This window comes from Festucalex cinctus, chromosome 12 (genome assembly GCF_051991245.1).
Source record: "Festucalex cinctus isolate MCC-2025b chromosome 12, RoL_Fcin_1.0, whole genome shotgun sequence".
Taxonomy (NCBI): Eukaryota; Metazoa; Chordata; class Actinopteri; order Syngnathiformes; family Syngnathidae; genus Festucalex; species Festucalex cinctus.
Genome location: NC_135422.1, coordinates 13,020,485 through 13,040,343, shown reverse-complemented (window position 1 = coordinate 13,040,343; position 19,859 = coordinate 13,020,485). Strand labels below are relative to the sequence as shown.

The 19,859-nt window shown below is 39.2% G+C and overlaps 1 protein-coding gene and 1 long non-coding RNA gene across 4 annotated transcripts; one reads left to right on the top strand and one right to left on the bottom strand.

Annotated features, from left to right (window-relative positions):
- Positions 1–102: 102 nt before the first annotated feature.
- Positions 103–12,153, bottom strand: atg9a (ATG9 autophagy related 9 homolog A (S. cerevisiae)). Of its 3 annotated transcripts, none has more exons than XM_077539967.1 (20): positions 11,832–12,153; positions 11,682–11,737; positions 10,984–11,134; positions 10,863–10,906; positions 9,555–9,619; positions 9,307–9,456; positions 8,414–8,555; positions 8,131–8,271; positions 7,918–8,038; positions 7,189–7,364; positions 6,992–7,114; positions 5,523–5,710; positions 5,277–5,430; positions 4,902–5,081; positions 3,767–3,979; positions 3,454–3,683; positions 2,290–2,407; positions 1,889–2,162; positions 1,529–1,677; positions 103–1,315 (listed from the first exon to the last, which is right to left on the bottom strand). In XM_077539967.1, exons 3-20 carry the CDS (start codon positions 11,084–11,086, stop codon positions 1,307–1,309), a joined length of 2,580 nt encoding a protein of 859 aa, XP_077396093.1. In that variant the 5' UTR covers positions 11,087–11,134; positions 11,682–11,737; positions 11,832–12,153; the 3' UTR covers positions 103–1,306. The 3 variants fall into 3 exon arrangements, with proteins under 3 accessions (XP_077396093.1, XP_077396092.1, XP_077396094.1); XM_077539966.1 differs by having other exon boundaries at positions 2,290–2,414; positions 3,455–3,683; XM_077539968.1 differs by lacking the exons at positions 9,307–9,456; positions 9,555–9,619; positions 10,863–10,906; ... (1 more) ...; positions 11,682–11,737; positions 11,832–12,153 and adding an exon at positions 9,170–9,201 and having other exon boundaries at positions 2,290–2,414; positions 3,455–3,683.
- A 2,695-nt stretch (positions 12,154–14,848) lies between these two features.
- On the top strand, positions 14,849–18,456 carry LOC144031369 (uncharacterized). Its single transcript, XR_013287512.1, has 3 exons — positions 14,849–14,942; positions 17,175–17,288; positions 18,236–18,456. It is a non-coding gene; the product is annotated as an uncharacterized LOC144031369 (long non-coding RNA).
- The last annotated feature ends 1,403 nt before the right edge of the window (positions 18,457–19,859 follow it).

The following is a 19,859-nucleotide window of genomic DNA, read 5'->3' as shown; positions in this document are numbered from 1 at the left end:
ACTACGTGGAATAATTCTAATAAGTCAGAAATAAACAACAAGCGCGAGTTCGCAGCACAGGGAATAATGATCGTGTCTATAAAACACACACAAGACAGAAAATGATTGCATTACGTCAGTTTAATGGCAGAATTTACATCTGTACACAACTGTATTTTACAATAACTATGAACAACAAAGTCATCTCTCCACTAATGGCACACCCCTTTCGTGAGTCACATAATCAAAAAAACGTAAAAATGTAAACGTTCAGGCGATACATGCAAACAACCTAACTCAAGTTACACCAAGTCATTAAAGTGCATCAAAATTGGTGAATTGATGAGAGTCGAGGCATGCTGCTATTGGTATGTGGACAAACACAGGGGTCTCCAACTCAACTATGGCATTAACATTAAACTTTGATGTCAAGTAGAGGCCACAAAAATCATCCTAGCAAATGACGCCTGGGCGGCAAGTTTGAGACCCCTAACAGCTCTTGGTCAGCATTGATTGACTTATTAACAGTGAGCAGGGTTCACATGACCTCAGTATATTTTTTTTAAAGTTTATGATGGTAGCTGCGAAAACCACATTAAATCTATTTTTTTAAGAGTATGTGCACATTACCCGTCCCTTTACTTTTTAAATAAGCACAGAACCTGAACCATGGAATGCAACGTGGAAGGTGATGATTAGTGCAGAACCTGCAAATTTAAGTCAGCGTGTATTGTAAGGATATATTGTATATACAACATGTGTTGACTTGATTTCATGGTGACAAAATGTAAACAGCATGACAGGACATTTTAAAATACCAATTCTCTTTAAACCAGAAAATGAAGGGTCTATTCATGAATCAAACGACCTTGTGAATTGTTCCTTGTTGGACAACCGAAAGTTGAAAAGTCACTGAAACATTGAACAGTTGGATAAGTGCATTTTAAAAGTCAAATTAAGATCATTTGTAGAGGTTATAGCTCAAACCTCCAAAGACAAATTCCTTATGTCTTTTTACATACTTGGCCAGACTTTTTGTCAAGAGTGTATATTTATTCTTTAAAAGTTAGTTAAAAAAAAAATCACATTATTTCCCTTTTAGTGTCTCCAAGAACAGTAGTAACAGTAGTAAAATCATAGGAAGATTATTATTCAGTTATTCAACGCTCCGCGATAATTCAATGTAAGACCCAATAATCAATTCAGGTTGCATTCTAATACATAATTCTTTTCTTTGTAACAGAGTCCATGAGATACGTCAAGTCAAAGGTGGTGTGTTTAGGTGCCTCTCAGGGAAAGGAATCCACTGGTTGATCCAATGTCGTAGCTAACAAACCTGAAATAAAAGTAACAGATGTCAGATTATTCCTAGGTTTATTCACAGTATAGCTGGAAGAGTCAGCATGTCCTGACTGGCTGAACACGTTTGCTAATACTGGTAGATACTGTAAACATGGTGCACAAAAAAACAACAACAACAAAAAAACATGCAAAGGTATAATGTCTCTCTTTGTGCCCATACTTTAGGGACATCTTTTTGCAAAGCTACCTTGTGTATGTGCGGTGGCATCTCATCCTCAGAGCTCTCCTCCGGGAGTGATTCGTGGCGGCGTGGTGCCAATTGCTGTGACTCTTCTGCCCAGCCACCCATCGGGACACGGGCAGACCTCGTCACCTTCCTCCCTGTACATAAATTATCTGGGAGGGAAGCAGAGGGACGTTTTTAAAAGTGTTAAATTTACATGAGATCTAATACACAAGCTGTATCGAACATTCTGTCATTTTAAAGAAAATGAGTTTTTGGTCAGCAAGAAAATGTTTCCTTGCCTCTCCCAGTTGTGAAGTAATGTCAGCAAAATATTCTAACTAAATTCTAACATAAGAAAAAAAAAACTGTTGCGCTAGTTACCGCTGTATGGGCGCTGGTTGCCGCCACCCTGTTGTGACGACGCCCGCTCCGTGTACGTGGCGGCGGCGGCAGCGGCGCCTTCGGACGCAGATGAGGGGATGGCAGTGGGACTGGGCACGGTGGTAGGGAAGGTGTGCGAGTGGGGGAAGTGTTTGTAGCGGGATCCGGACACGCTCTTCACCTCATCCGGGACGCTCTCGCTGCTCTCGTCACTCTCCTGCCTGTGCCACGTGTGGCGTGAAAGCGCATCGCCGCGGGACTGCTGTTTGTGTAGCTGGACAAAAAGAGTAGACATTTTTTTTTCTTCTGGGTGGAAACTGACGGATATAGGAGGGGGGACACAAAACGGGAGACGCTCAAGAAAAATGGTTCAAGGACAACGCGTGTGGACAGTTTGTTACCTCATGTATGTAAAGAGCATGGATGCTCATCTCCGTGGAGGCGTACTCTGACAAAACCAAACTGGTGAGTTGAGCCTCCCACACACTGCTGCCAGAGCTCATGGTTCGGGCATCCGTCCTTTGCCAATAGAGACAGATTTAATAAAGCAAAATGACTAATTCGGAGACTTAGGACTGGATTTAATCATGTAAAAGCCAGGGAGTACGATAAGTCCCAGGAAGTTAGAAAGGCACCATTCATTTGTAGAAATGCATTTCATTATCTTAAAAGGGGAAGTCAACCCCCCAAAAATCTCTTGACAATATGTTCAATACAGCCCCACTAGTCTAAATACGGTATTTTGGTTAACATTGCATTCTTAAGCAACAAAATCCAGAAGTTTTTATCAATATCAGAAGCCACCACTTGCTGTCGAATGAAAATGACATCACAGTTACGCAAGTCTTAGGTAACAACCAATCACAGCCTAGCTCCCGAAAACGGTTGAGCTGTGATTGGTCTGAGCCGAGTAACTGTGATGTCATCTTCAGTTGACACCAAGTTGCAAAATGGCCGCCCCGAGATGGATTAAAAATGGCTGGATTTTGCTTCATAACTCATATTCCACAAATATTTTGTTAGTAATATTAATCAGAATGTCATGTTTGTATACTAGTGACGTCACATAATATATTATTGTCAACAAATGTTTAAGGTTGACTTCCTCTTTAGAGATTAAGGTCGACTAATATTTTTGGCATCTTGTTGTGGTCAATTTAAATAGGAAATGTGCTGATAGATTCATATCTGACTTTCAGCAGTGATAGGGTCTTACATTAAGCTTTTACACTGAATTAGTTAACTAAGAAAATATTTATTCCGTGTAGTTACTTTTTTTGCATGTTTTTTTTTCCCAGTATGAAATCTAACGGGAACATTTTCTGTTCTTTATATCTTTAAGTCATTACTTATGGCAGGATAAATATGCAAATTCGCAATTACCGACCTGCCAATAGGCTATCTTATGTACCATCCATCCATCTTCTTAACCGCTTACTCCTCACAAGGGTCGCGGGGGAGCTGGAGCCTATCCCAGCTGGCTATGGGCAGTAGGCGGGGTACACCTTGAACTGGTTGCCACCCAATCGCAGTCTTATGTCCTACTTTAGACATATTGTTCATACCCAGACCCTGCCATGGTCCTGCTCATGGCGGAGGCGTGACCGGCGGTCCTGTAAGCCGCACTGTAGCTTCCCTTCAGGTGAAGACTGCTGCTGATTGGCGAAAGTGAGCGCAAGGCCGCCACGGCGTCGCTGGCCGTTACAGCGTGACCGCTCAATGAACCATCTCGGCCAAAATGAACAGAGGCCAGAGTGGATGGCGCCACCAACAGATTGGCAATCAGGCTCCTCGGCTAAAAAGAGGAGGGGGGAAAAAAAATGATCAAATCAGTGGGCGGTTTGTCAACACGGCGACGCTGAAGTGTGCAACAAGTACTTCGGATTCAGAGAATGAGAGCGGATGAGCGTCTGAGGGAGCTCCGGTGGCCTCTCGCTGAACTCTTTCCTTCAGCTGGCTGATGAAGTGTGTGGTCTCGCGGGGGGGCTGCCACTGTGGGTTGGTGATGGCAAAGTGCATCAGGGACAACTCGGTCTTGCCGTCCTCCGCCTGTTGGTAGATGGACGCCTCAGTCTTCCCCTCGGACATCCACTGTGCAGGCAGAAACACATTTTTACTCACTGGTCAGCTGGGCGATTAGTTGATGTTATCGATGAATTCTGAGTTTATTTATTAGATTTTTTTTTTACGATACTTATTAATCACAGTTCTATATGCTAATAACTTAAAAAAAAACTTTTATCCTCATGACTTGTGCTTATTGCTAAGTGAGTCTACAATATTAATTAGTCTGCAATACAGCCAAAAAACAAAAAACAAAACTGATATAAAACAGATATGCACTATTTAAAAATCCATAATACAGTGAGACCATGAAGTGAGGACTTTATTGGAAAATCCCTTTAGCCCTGAAATCATGGTCGGGTCAACATATTTGTATAAGCATTTTCTAATAAATAAATAATAATATATTACAATAATAATAAGACAATAATACAAGCTGTTAGTCTAATAGAATAATTGCACAGGTTTCTTTCTTTCTTTTTTTTTTTAAACATTTTCAGAAAATGACAAAATCAATACCCAAAAAGTACCACAGTATCTCTGGCTAAAATGATGCTATACCATGTTTTGTTAGTACCCCCCCAAAAAATACATCAGCAGCTGACAGCCATCTGCATAGCTTGTGTCTAAAGTGGGAGGAGCCTTTATGCCATGTGTACAAGACTGACACAGCAACAAGACAAGAAATGGCTACCAACACTCTCGCTCCTCTGGACCTTCTGTTCAGAGAAAGAAGAAAGTGTTATCTAGAATTATTTTTTGCTTACATGGCCAATACAAATAGGAAGCCGATCTACAAAACAAAGATTGTCTGCATGACCACACGGGCTAGTATAAAATTTTAAATATGACTAAGAAGTAGAAAAAATATATACAAAATGGCCGGATTGATTCCAATACTCCAGGCCAGGTACCTCTCATGCAGTGGTCCAAAAGCAAAGACCCTTACCGCAGGGTGCCCGTGTTGCCTGATGTCCATCTGGGCAAAGGAGCAAGTGTCTCCCACACCCACCACCTCCACGGTGAAATTCCGGAAGAAGTCAATGATCTCCAGCGACTTCCTCCTCAGGCAGAAGATGAGGATGATGGGAGTCACCACTGGACTCAGCAGCTCCTCTAGTATAAACATCTACAAGAAGAAGAAGAAGAAAAAGAAGAAAAAAAACATACGATGACAAAATGAAAGTAGAGGTGGGCAAGGTTTGACTTGTGGGCAACATATAGCCTGCTCAAGTCTTTAATCAACTCTATACCTTAGCAGAAAAGTTTGCCCATCCCCGTTATAAATGTTGATAGATTATCTGAGTTTGTCTTATGTACTTACGGCTTTATACTGGAAGACCTGCGAGAACTGGTCCCGTGTCTCATATCTGTGTGCGTTGCCCTGCCAGTGATCAGGCATGTAATGAATATGAGCCAGGATGACTCGCAGCAGCTGCTCGGGACAAAACACCATGTGCTTATCAGGGATAAATGACCTGCGGACAAAAGAGAATCCCACACAACTCTAATCTTCACAACGGGATTATATTGCAGATAACTTTGCCGCTAAATGGAACAAAGTCGCGACCTGCACACTGTGATGCAAACTCCCAGCAGGGTGATTGATGACAAGACGTGCTCGACTGCGAGAACGTCCTCATCGTAGATAGTCAACGCGATCAGGACGGCCAGGAGGGAGCCGGCGAAAAAGGCGCCATTCTTGGCCACCACGGTCAGCAGGGGAGAGAGGAAACAGTTCATGTACTTTGATGCAGCCTGCGTGTAAAAAAACGAACACGGGAGGTAGAAGTGAGAGAATGTTTATACACTAGATAGATACACAAGATAGCATCAATGATGAAGTTCTGCCTCCACGAATAAAAATCCATCCATTTATGAGCCTTCGCTTTTTCCCCCTCACACACATAGGGGCAGTAATGGCAAAAAATTAGGGTTGTTCTATGCCAAATTGCCTCTAAAAACAACAAAACAAAATCAGAAAATTTTAACCAAACAGATTTTAATGAAACTTGGTGTACCTGTTGATAATGATGGCCAAGGGTTTGGGAGCTACAGCCCGCCGCATTTTGACAAAAAGGGGCGTGGACCTTTTAATTTTTGTATCTCAGGATCTACTATCTCAATCTTTACATAACTGGTAATTTTGGAAAGGGATTTCAACAATGAGTGGAAATATGCAATCATTTAGAAGATCGTTGCATATTTTAATGACCTTTTGACCTTGTTTTAGTTGACCTTGAAATTGACCCTGTGGATCACATGACCTTAAAGCTGCACTTTGGAACAATATGGCCAAAAATATCTTTACAATAGCCTTTTTATTTGACAATTTATGACGGAAACATATTCTAATTAGTAGATTAACACCTTAGGTTTTTTTTGTTTTGTTTTGTTTTTTTATTCATAATGGGAACTCCTGCAAGGCCAATAGTTTTCAGGCTGGATTCAGGTTCGAATTTCACTATGTGCGTTCATTTTGTGCGTGTTGTGTATGTGAAGAAGGGAAAATGCAATTTAATTTTTCGGCCACAGGTGGCAGTAGCGATTTGAAATTCAATTTTTTTGCGTTGAGTAGCTTAAACAAAGTTTTTCATGAAATGTAATCTCACATATTCCCTAAAACATATAAACGTTTCAGAGATGTACATATTTTTTTGGTTGACAGTAATAAGGCGTCAAAGTTTCCATACATTCATTCACTGAATATTGATTGAAAGTTGAACATGGTTGAAAAACACCTTCTACAAAGTAAAATAACGTTTTTCAATAAATAAAGGTGGATATGCAACCCCACCACCCATAAAAACAAAACAAAAACACACAAAAAAAAAAAACACTAAGAGGCGAATTACAATAGGCAAATGCCTAAACCCTAGTCTTTGTTTTTTTGTGGATCGGCATTTAGACAATGATTCCAATCAAAATGTAACGGTTTCTTCCTTGGACCATGCTAAAACCCTCCACTAAGTATAATGTTTTTTTTTTCCAGTTATGCTTATATCAAACAAACTATATAAGCAAATACACCTCACTCACCTTGTAGCCTTTGCTCAGCCTGGACATGAGCTCGTGGTCCAACTCATTGAAGTGGCGCAGGTAGCATCGGCCGTACAGAGACCAGCATCGCGCTCCGAGCGAACCGGGCTCTCGCTTGATCACCTTGACAAACACGCAAATATGTCATCACGTTTCATCAAAATTTCCAGTTTGGATGAGCCTATGAAAAGCCGTACCTCCGTGTAGCTGAAGAAAGCATAGAGAATCTGCCACACTAGGATGACGGGACACAAAAGGAGGTTGGCGACGCCAATCCACAGGATGCGCGACGCCAGTCTGTCGGCTAGCTCCAGACGGTTTCCTCCTCTCTTATACTCGGACTTGAGGCTCCACTCGTTCTCAAACAGAGAGCCTGAAAGAGGAGAACAAGGCAGACATTTTGATACAAGTAGATACTTTTCTTTTTTTTTTATTATTTGGTCAAACAATAAAAATTCACTACTACAAATAAATAACATCTTTGTTTATCAATGTCAGTGACATATAATGTCATTAATTTTGCATTAGATTGTATTACAAACATTTTTTCCCTGATTACTGTTTATTAAGCAGTGATTGGTGATTATTTCGTAGAAGATAATTGATGCTGTTTATGAAGGAATACAGAAATCAGTGAAGAATTACTGTTGCTATGCTGAAATCAGAGGATTTGGACAATTTTAAATTTAAAAAATGGCTCCAAATGATTACTCGATTATTAAAAGTTGATTAATTTGATAATCGATTCATTTGGACTGCTCTAATTGCAATCAATGCACCACTTGTTGCTTTTTGCTTTCATTGTATTAAAACAAATCTAGATTTCACATCAAATCAGCAAATCTGGGCGTAATCATTTAAGTAATAATTTTTTCCTCACATTTCTACACACAACAACAACAAAAAATCTCAGTGAAGATACAAACCTGGCCCCCAAAAGAAGATGAGCTCAAAGTTGTACTTGAGGCCCCGCGTGAAGAACACAACATCTCCAAGTAGAGGAAGTCGAAAGCGCACAGGAAGCAGAGATTTATTCACCATGGCAACCTGCACAAGTCAAAAGAAGAGACGGCAAAGTGGTCTGAGGTCACATGGAGCTTTAACCGACAAAATAACGCGGCGCACACGAGAAAAACAACCATGTAGTTTTTGAAGCGGAGGATGCGGTGATAAATGTCAAGCTCCGTCAGCTCTTTCTTGTGGATGCAGATCTGGTGCTCCTTCTGGATCTCCACTATCCTGGCCTGAACCTCCTGCCATGTTGCGTATGGCAGCTCCGACTAGTACATGAAGGGGAAAAGAGAGAGAGAGAGAGAGAGAGAGAGAGAGAGAGAGAGAGAGTGAGAGAGAGAGAGAAAAAAAAAAAGTTTATTTATTTTGTTAAAATAATCATTGCATTAGTGACAAGATGGCTCATCTCACCATTGTCATCTTCAGGGCATTAATATAGAAGGATCGGATCTCCCAGTAGCAGCACACGTTGTACATGAATTTCACCAGGCGATGGAGCCAAAACACCCCGGAGATCATTAGCACAAAGATGACAAATGCGTTGTCTCGGATGCTGCCGGCAGAATCGATAGCTTGTTACTTACTGCAAAGCTGCAGTAGGAAGCAAGATTAATGTTTCGTATATGGCTTTTAATTAACCCCAAAATCATCAGCAACAACATTACCACTTTTAATAACCAACTTGTAAGACTGTATGTTGAAGAAAATTACCATATTTCCTCATATAATGGCTGTGAATGTTAATTTAATTGACTGTAGATAAGGGGGAGGTATTTAAAAACAAAATTCCAAATGGCAACTTTTTGTTTATTTATTTGTTAACTGAACAGGGATGACGGACAATTGCACATTCATAAACATTACTGTGAAATGTGTTAGCCAAAAGGTTATATATCCCATCTGTAATCCCTGTACATGTGTTCAAAAAGTCAAATTGAAATGATCCCATGATTCAACATTTGTAAACATGAAGAACAGTAATAAAACGTAACGTAAAGGGAATTTTGATGTGATTAGAAAAAACATTTAGTGTCCTACACTAACAGGTACTATTTAAAACATGCCAGCTCATAATACATTACAGTAATCCCAACAAATATTTTTTGTCATTAAAAATATGGACCAAAAACACATTGCGTTCTGTAACAGAACTTCTGTTGTTAGCACCTCTCCGTTCACAGCCATGTTGTAAATGCTGGGATGTGTTTAGAAGTACGGAGGCTGCTGAAAAGAAAATAGATTTTTAAAAATCTTTTCAAATAAGCTTAAATAATTGACAAAATCGATTAATCTCCCCGCCCTACCGTGCACTGCAGACGTCCACGGGCACGAAAGCGTCAGGCAGGGTGACCTTGGAGGATTCCGTGTGGTTGACAAACTTGTTGGCGAAGAGGATGTCGTAGTCCACGCAGTTGGCGAGGAACACGGTGAAGCCCACCACGAATAGCAACTGACTGCGCAGGTAACAAACACCGCATCCATTAAAAGGCAATTAAACAAACAAAAACAAAACAAAAAAATGCTTCAAACAATTTTAGAAGCTGTAGCGTACACCAGCTCGAAGATCTCTCCCAGGAGCATACACGTGAATCCATTCTTCTGATGCAAATTATAAACGTAAAAGATGTCAAGGAAATTTTGAATTGGTAAGCAAGCTTCTCACTCTTTTCTTAAAATTATTTTCCAGGACTTTTTCAGCGGCTGCAGTACGAGGCAAATTATCACAACAGCTGCTAGCTTTGAAGAAGTTTTATTTTCTACACTTGCGTTGCGACTTATATTTTGTACATTTTGCTTCAATGTTTATTCCTCTCCCTCTTATGTACATTTGACAAATTATTTTGATATGTTTACCAAAACTATTTCCATTAATTGATCTGCTTACTCACACTTTAGTTTGTGCATCTGACACCTGCATTCTTAATTTAAAGTTTAAAAAAAAAAAGAAAAAAGAAAAAAAGCGCCTTCCTTTTCATTTGTTTGCAATTTGTTCCCCCCCATTTTCCAGGTTAGGGATGGGCAAGTACCGATACCAGCCTTATTTTATGGTATCATACTCATGACAAAGCACTTTTTTAAGTGAACAGTATCCGCGGCCATGGTCTCATTTGTCCATTAGATGCAATTTCTCTATGTTTATAAGGTTTAGGCCTTGAAATCTTGGAGGGACTGATGAACGGTATCCATCCACACGACTATATTCGTCTTTTGTCTCTTAAGTACATCTCATAACTATGAACTCCTTTATTTTGTCCATGTTGTTGTTTGGTGTATATAAAGTATACATTTCATAAATAAATGGAGAAAAGATCTAGAAAATTCCCATTAATTTTGTGTACCTTTAAAGTGATACTTGACTCATTGTGCAATTTTCAGCAGTAAAAAGTGAATATTTTGTCTAGAACAAACTGGATAACGTTATTTTTCATGTACAAACCTTTAAAAACTATTTTTTACACTTGGTTTCGACTGAAGATGACTTGGTATTGACCATGGCCAATCATGTCTGTTTTCTGACCAAACCCAGAAAACAGGTGAGTCGTGATTGGTCGTTACATACTTCCTCAGCACAGGTGATGTCATCTTCAGTCGACTGCTAGTGGAAAAACTAGTTTTTAAAGGTATTAATTGGATATGAAAAATAATGACGTTATCCAATCCAGACGGACAAAATATTAACTTTTAACTACTGAAGTGAGTCAAGTATCCCTTTAAGGAAAAATACTCTCTCAAGACATATACCTTTATCGGGATTATAATTGGATATAGCGGAATATACAGTAAATTTTTGTCCATAATCGCATACCTCTCCTGGGACCGTCAACATAGCAAAACAAGGACCAAAATTTCAAAAGGATATTCTCTGAAAGAACAGGTCCAGGTTTTCAATGTGGTGCCATTGGGCTGCAAAGGGCAAAAAAAAAAAAAAAAAGTCAGTTAAGGAGACTGTTTTTAGAGTCCATGATTATTTTTTCTCTTACATTTAGCGCCCTCTGGGACATGCATCAGCAGGTTCTCCTCGCCCGGCGGGGAGTCACTGTATGATGCTTCCAGGCGCTGGTACTCCGTGTCGAAGTGCGCCATTGTGGGACAGCGGCGTCAGTGTTGAGTCGCCGCGGCCACAGCTACTGACTACAGCACAGAAGATGACATTCAGGGTCGAGGGAAGAGTTAAATGAAAAGATGATGTGAAGTAAACATAATACAATACATGAATTATCTCAAAAGTCATGTGAGAGTTTGCTGTAAGCTTGTGAGCATTGAAAGCTCAATTCTAAGTGTGCATTGTTTTTAGTGACATCACCAAAAAGGGGACGAAAGTGTGATGATCACCATTCAATTGCCCATGTTTGTTAGGGTCACGGGTGAGCTGGAACCGACTAGACAGCTAAACTTTATTTGGGGTTAATCAGAGGGATTTTAAATGGGGGCAGGTTCGTGATAACTCACATTAATATAAGTTTGAATCTGATTAGTTAATTCAGAAGACATTCTAGTTATTTAGAGGATTTATTTACTTTGACTTATCCTCTTTAAAACATACATAAATATTTTTATTTAAATATGCAACATTAACGGTGAAAACAAATTTTGAAATGATTCATCTGGTTTCATTTATTCTATATAACAAAAACCTGTCTTTTGTTTTAGGTTGTTTAAATCCGGTGCACAAGCTCACCTCCATTCCAGCACAACGCGTCCCCTCCTCCAGCTGTGGAGATTCCTCATTCCCAACTAGGCGAAAAGAGGGAAATAGATCCAAGACGGCATCAACCCACTGCACAATATATGTCAATTTAAAGATATGAAAGGGCCAAAAATGTCTCACATTTGAAGAGTCGCTCTTTAGAATAGGAGGTAAACAAACGGCACATTGGAGAGGTGGAGCTGTAAAACTGGTTCAGGTGTTGTTGCTGTGGTTGCCAGCGAAAAGGGCCGCCTTGCCCACAAAAATGCACCTTGGCTTGTGAAGAGTCACCCAGTCGGCGTTTCTCACGTGCGGCGAACTGCTTACAAAATAACGAGAGTGCACATCAGGAATTCAAGCAGTGTATGTTTTGCTTTCGTATTCCGCTGCTTCCCCTCTTCCGCGGTTAGCTTTCGTTTTTAGCAAGTGGCTCTCACTAGCCAGCGTCTGTCAAAGGTTGAGCGGACAAGGAGCGCCGGCCAATCGGAAAAGGTGTGTTAGGAGGTCGTCACCGTTCGGCCAATCATAGTTAAGTAAAGGTGGGCGTTGCGGGTTAGTGTGTCCGCTAAGACACGCCCTCTGTAAACATTGTACAATGAGGAACTGGCGCCATCGCCTGGACGATGAGGAAAGGAAAAAAGGAAAAAAAGGGAAGCGAAGATGTAATCATTTTCTGATTTTAAAATAATAAATTTACATAGTTTGTAGCTGAGGTAAAAATCAAAAATGTGTATATAAAAATATTAATTTTAATAAAATAATTCATTTTCAATGTTAAGTTAGTATTAATTTACAAGTTATTTAATAAAGTTTTTTTTTAAATAAGTAAATAGATACAACTATTTTTGCACCATTTTATGTGATTATTTATGTCAATAAATTAACCAATTATTTATTGAGATAAATGATTAAAAGTTAAATAAAAATTAATAAATACATGTAAAACATGTAATGTTAAGCAACTAATTCAATAAAACCATATGTGTGCTTTTTATTTTATTATTGTGAAGGCAATGAAGTATTTGTTTTTATTTATTAACAGAACAAAAGTACATGAATGAATATCAACCTCCAAAAGTACGTAGCTCTCCAAGTAGCACTATACACTACAGTAATTATACACAACATTAGCAAAGGAGCATGGTAGGCCCAAGTCTTCATAAAATAAACTGGCTTTATCTCTAAAATGCACATTTAATATCTTTATTAACCACCGTAACATTATGGAACATTTAGAAATTAACATTGCTGAAATAGAGGAAAAGAAAAAGCATATTAAATAGCAAGTTGACACGACGAGGAGAGGTAGGACTCAGACGCAGGATAAAGGTAGGCCACAAAGGTAATAGGTTTATTTCCGGCCAACAGCTGTCTACTCTCAACTTGAGAGGAGAAAGGGGAATCAAAAAGTGGAGAACTAAAAACGCTCCACTGGGGAGGAAAAAACAGGCAAAAGGTACAGGGGACAACAAAAGGCGCTCCGCTAGGGAGGAAACAAGGCTCAAGGCACAAGGGGTAACTAAGGGCACTCCGCTGTGGAGGATAAGGCACAAAAACGAAACAAGGCAAAACAACAAGGCAAAACAACAAGGCAAAACAACAAGGCAAAACAACAAGGCAAAACAACAAGGCAAAACAACAAGGCAAAACAACAAGGCAAAACAACAAGGCAAAACAACAAGGCAAAACAACAAGGCAAAACAACAAGGCAAAACAACAAGGCAAAACAACAAGGCAAAGGGAACAAGGACTCGAGGACTGTGGGACGCTTCCATGCACTGACTGTGACACTTCGGCCACGGAGGGGAGAATGCAGGTGGCTTTTATTGCTGTAGGTGATTGGTGGCAGGTGGTGATAATCAAGGGCGGGGACCGGTAATTATGGAGCGGCAGGAAGGGCAAGTGACCTGGGGTGAGATGAGAGTTGGGGTTTTCAAAGTAAAACAGGAAACATTGATAACAAAACAAAAGCATGGACCGTCACGCCGGTGGCGGCGTGACACAAGTTCAGAAAAATTAAAGCCCAGGCAAGTTTGTTACACAATTCATACATAAGGCAAATCCAAACAAGAAAAATCTGTACAGTTTTAAAAAAAATAATATATTTGATATGTATGATATATGATATGTATGATATATGATATGTATGATATATGAAAAATTGGTAGAGCACAAAAATTTTTACTGACCAGATTTAAATAGAACAGAGTCGTTTATGCAGATTTCAAGTGTTCAAGAAGTTTGTTCCAAAGTTAAAGAGCATAGAAAACACACTGCTGCAGTAAATACATAAACAAAATGTGATACTGAACATAAAACACGTCCATTTGGTGCACTGTAATACTCGCGTGTTTATATGCAGTTTGTGCATGTGTTATTTAGTTGTAGTGCACCCACCTCAAAACAACAAGCTGAAGGAGCTGACTGAGCATTACCGAGATTAAGGTTTGCACAGTCAAGCCCACCTTCTGTCACCCTACTTGCTGCATTGAATATTTAAATAGTGTGCTACTTTGCTGTATGCTTGTGGTGGGACAGCTGGCGATTTTGTACACTGCTTGAGTTACACCCTTTAACAGCCATTGATGCACACGTGTGAAAAGCATCCTGGACATTCACAAGCAGGAAATACTGAACATTTTGCAGTCCATATATTTATACAACATGTAGCAGATCTGTCGTACATGTGTGTGTGCACTCGTGCATAGGAACGATATTCTTAAAAGGACTTTTATAATCTACATAATTATACTGATCTGGATCATTTAAATTGCCCAGATTTGGATTAGGCCCCTTCCAGATAATAGCAAAGCACTGAAAGTCACCAAAGCCCTTCATTCCCTCCATAGTGTAACACAATTGCAACCATTAAGCAGATGTTTTGAAGTAACTGATATACATTATTAACTGGTTTAAATGTATTAAGAGAAAACCTAAACTGAAGCATGACAGTACAGTGAACACCCTTTTATCGCAGGTGATATTTCTGACCCACCCACAAAAGGTGACAAACTGTGATACAGTACAGTTAATATTAACCATATGAAAAATATTTTAATACAGTTATACACCTTAAAAATATTTATTTGAATGTATTCATTTGCATCTGTTCTCTCTCTTTCTCAAGAAATGGGAGACTATTGTTATAACATCACTTTGAGGAATTGAAAAGAAGGCTTAGCCATACACTTCTCCAAATAAGAGGCCAAGATAAACTTATAGCTTTTCACTTGAGAACAAAACAGCAAAGAGGTGAGTTTTTCCAGCAAATATCAGAGGATAGGTTCACATAAAACTCCCCGAATGGTGTCCACTAGTTTTAAGCACCAAAATATTCAACCAAACGTTATAGTAACGAAAGTCCATTAGCTTAATGCTAAGTTGCTAACATATAATGCTAAATGCCTTAGACGGGCTGAAATAAATTAGCATCAATTTTTCAATACAGTCACTATAAAGTTTCAAAGAAATGCTACTTTAACCATAAGCAGTCTTGTAATGTGCTGCTCTTTCTTGGGGCAGTATGACGCTACAGACATACTACAAATATCTTTAATGATGAACACAGAAGAAGACTGTCACAACCTAGCTGCTGTTGTATTGATACTTACAGAGAATAAACAATAGAATGTATGCCCGTCCGTCTGCATTTATTTTTTCCATTTGTGTTGAAATATAAGTTGTTTAACGGTTGGCAACTACTACAGTATTGATGCTAGTTTCGTTAGCCTGTCAACAGTGTTTTGCATTATATGTGTTAGCAAATTTATTAATTGGCATTAGATAGTGGACTAAATTAAAAAAAATGTAATTTTCTATGTTTTGTTTAATTTTGACGTAAACTTCAACTGTAATTGCTATTAAACAGCTAGACGTGAGCGCTTGATATATATATAGTTTTTTACGAATTGTTCGCCATTTATCAACCTGCTTCTTGTTGTGAAGTCCGCTACCACTATAGTTAGCATAAAAATATTGTAAAACTCGTAAGTTGGGTCAGCGACAAGTCGAGGTTGACTATTGGGGTCTTCTCTGCCTCTTCTTCTTATTGTTCATGACGATGCATCTCAGTAGACCTTAGTGCTCTTGCGCAAGTCTAAATTGGAGAACATATTCTCATTTGCAATATTTTTTTAATTTGCTTCTTGTACTGTAAAAAAACAACAACAATTATTTAAAAAAAGAAAAAAAAATCTGTGATAGTTTCATTGGCATGACCATCCCTTGTGTCATTGTCCACTGTGTGATATGGAGCACCCGTGTGCATGCTGGAGTATGTGCACTGCTGCAGGCTGTCACAGACCGATTAAATTACCCGACTGTCGGGAATTAGGGGGTGAAGGGGGGTTGGTATGGGGCCGCATCGACTAAAATGAACCCAAAGAGGTGCTGTCATCCCGGCCATACACAAGCCACGGGTGGGTTTTGTTGCATTAGCTGGGGATTGTTTGGATGTGGTGGCATAGTAAGGGGGAGGGTCTCCCAGGATGAAGTCATCCTATCTCCAGACACAGCAATTAGGACACGCCCCTTCCTGAACAATCATGTTTATAGTGCACCCTGTGGATTATGGACCATCATCAGGTCGATTCATTGGATCCAGTTCCTAAAAATTCTTTGGAGTAGAAGTGCAAATGATTAAATTGATAATTAATCACTTTTCAAATTAATCAGTAATTATTTTAACACTTGTTTAGGGACATTTTTTAATGTAGACCTCTCAACAGTGAATAATATTGCACTGTATTAAATCATAAATAAATAAATAAATAAATAAATAAATAACATTTGCACATTTAGAGTTATTTTATACATTATCTATTCTTTCCACATTTAGTGACTGATTCAAACCATTAGTTGTTTTTTTTTTTTAAACCAAGCCTGTGTATGACCTTCTTTATCCTCAGAGAAGTAATTTATGTGTGCATGTGTGTTGGATGAGTCATACCACACAGATCAGGTGACATCATCTCATGAGTGGATCGCTATATTTCTCGTATACCAGAGATGAGCAAAGTACCATTCATGTTCTGCTGTTACTCCGATCTTTAATCTGGTCCACAGCAGTATTTGTAGCATTGAATATCCCCTCCCCAAAATTGGTTCATTAAAATGTATTGAATCATTTTAAGTTAAATTATTAAATAAAAATATGGGTGAATATTTAATTTAAAAACTGCATGATATTAGGTCTTTAATGACAAAATTATGATGCAGTGACTCAATTTTTAGCACTCTTACTTGTCATAAATGTGTCTATATAAAAAAAATAATAATGAAACTCTTTGTAAACACAACATGATGCTTCAATGAAATAGAAATGATAGTTTCATGATTTACATACACTCCATGACTGAAATGTAACAAATGTGTCCTTGTGTTTTTAGGCTCACACAAAAAGAAAAGCTCGTTTAGAGAGGCAAATTTGCCCACCGGGTTTGTTTCACACTGATTTTCTGTTTCTCTCTCTGATTTATGGCTCAGACGGACATGAACAGATATGTCTGGGAGGGAACAAATGCGACAGTGGAAGGAAAGAAAGAGGTCTAATAAAATGATGACATTTATGAAGCTCTAAACCTGATTGGCTGTGACATTGTAAGTGCGCGCAACACAAACACAAACATATAGCATGCATACGCCAATTGGCTACAAAATTTATTACTACTTGCAAAATCTAATAGGTTCCAATACTAAGGATGTTTAGCCATATGAGAGGGTGAAAATATAAATGGTATCACATAAAACTTGCTAAGTCCATTTGTACCTGGTTGCTCACCAAAACAGCAGCATCTACTTCTACCGGAGCATATAAAGAGTCTTAAAGTTGAAAGTCTTTTAAACGACAAGTAGTGTTCCATTAAACTCTGACATGTGGCCGTTCCACTGTGTTCTGTGAAATTCTCCACAATAGTCCTTTGAACTTTGCTGCTATTTGCTAACCAAAACAGCAGCACCAACTGACGCTTAATACAATAGTATTAAAAGCTGCACACATTATGCATCGATGGCATCTTTTAATTAACAATGATTAACATTCCGGTAGACTCCAATATGCAGTTTCTCCATGATAGTCCTTTGAGCTAAATTTCTTTAACCAAAACAGTAGCACCAACCAAAGCATAACCCTAACAGTCATAATACTGTAAGTGATATGTTATGTGGACGCGGTTTCTTTAGCTATAACACTTATATTGGATCACAATAAATTGTGCAGGTACAAGCTAATGGTTTGGTCGGTGAGTGGACACACACACGCACACACGCACTCTACAAATATGCAGCGTCAGGGTAAGAGGAGAAGGAGACACAAAGGAGAAAGCAGGCGAATAAAAAGAGTTGACATGGTCAGATGAGTAAGCAAAGTTCTGCTCTCACAGAACAAACCTATCAATCCACCACTGAGAGGGACACACTGTTGTCATGGTAATCAGATTTCAACTGCACAGTGCATGCGTGTGTGTGTTGTCATGTATGTGTGGCTTTCGGCCATGTAATTATCAACCGCAGTAACCCCCGCCGTCTTTTTTTTTTTTGCACTGCAGGGATTTTCCTGGGAAAATTTCCCGAGCTCTGGCATTTAGAGAATCGACTTCCATGCAGACCTCCAGCGGAATATGTTGATTGCGTTTGATTTACTCATCCGGGAGTACCAGTCGGGAGGGGCTTAAGTTTGGTTGCAGGTCATGTGAAGTGTAACAGGAGATTTTTACATGGCTTTGTTATTCAAATGCAATTTTTATCCCATTTTTCATGAACAAAAATATCCTCAAGGCCTATGCAGGGATGGGCTACTTCTAAATGATGGAAGGGGACAAAATGTTAATATTATTGATGTGCTATATTTGTCCCAAATGTCATTCCTAACACCCAAAAAAATGATTAGGCCTAGTCGCATTGTAATATAGGGCAGTATGGCATGGTGCAAGTGGAACTAAACCATGACTGCCATCTAGTGATGAATGGTGGTATTACAACTTAAAATCATACCGTTGAGCCCTGTATCACTGCACAGTATTATTGAATGTATTGAAAAAAGACATGTTAAACACTGATAAACATCCAATATGCATTTTCCACAAAAAAATGTGGTTTGCCCCCACCACCCACCAAAACAAACAAACAAAAATCAAAGAAAAACATTGACAACAAATTTCAAATTTTTTTGAGAAGAAGTGGATTTGATGGTGCAAAGCCACAAGGATTCGGGAATTTAATGCAGTGGAGGAAATGTGTTTATAAACCCCTCCCTCCAAAAATTGTCACCCCATTGTTTTTAATTGTTCAAGGGCCCACTTAGAATGTGGTCAAGAAAAAAAGTCTCAACTTCATGAAAATAAACTTTCATATAGCTAAAAAGAAGTCATGATTTCATGAAAATGAATATGTAATGTTAACAGAATAGAGAATGATACAGTATACATTATTATTATTATTATTATTATTATTATTATTATTGTTGTGAATCTGAATGCAACAACAGTGTGGTTCACTTTTCAAAACCAAACAACAGTAACTTTTCATTGCCTCGTTGCCCCATTTTGTGCTTTATTGGAGTACCCTTTCAATCGGCATTTGACCTAGAAATAGTGTTGTTGGATTTGTTGACCGATGGGCTATCCTCTCTATGACGAGTAAGCCATGAAGCATTTAAGGTTCATATGAAAGATTATCCTTTCATATCCGGAGTCTATCTTCTCTACATGTGAAGACAGGGTGTGCACATAATAAGCATCGCAGAAGGGCCCCACTTTTACCTTCGGGGCTCCAGAGGGGAGGAGGCTGAGCTTTCACAAAGCCACACCCCGACGAGGCCTCATGCTGCTGGGCCAACCTCGGCTGTTGCACCTGGCCTCTAGCTGCAGCCTTAGAATCAAAAGTGCACATTAATGTGCACATTAACCATCTGTCGGCTGCTAGACGGACAAAGTGATGTCTTTGGGGAACTGGTATGTTGCCCTTTTTGGCTTTTTTCAACCCAGTCGTTTTTGTCATCTTTCATGCTAATGTGGGGGCGGGGATGGTTTGGGGGTGCACCACTTTGATTTGGTGTAAAAGGGGCGGGGGTGTTTTTTCTGAGGGAGCCTACAAAATGATTCACTGTTGACAGCTCACTCCATATGGCTAATGTGGAGATCATTTCATGATTGAAGTCACTGCGCATGCTAA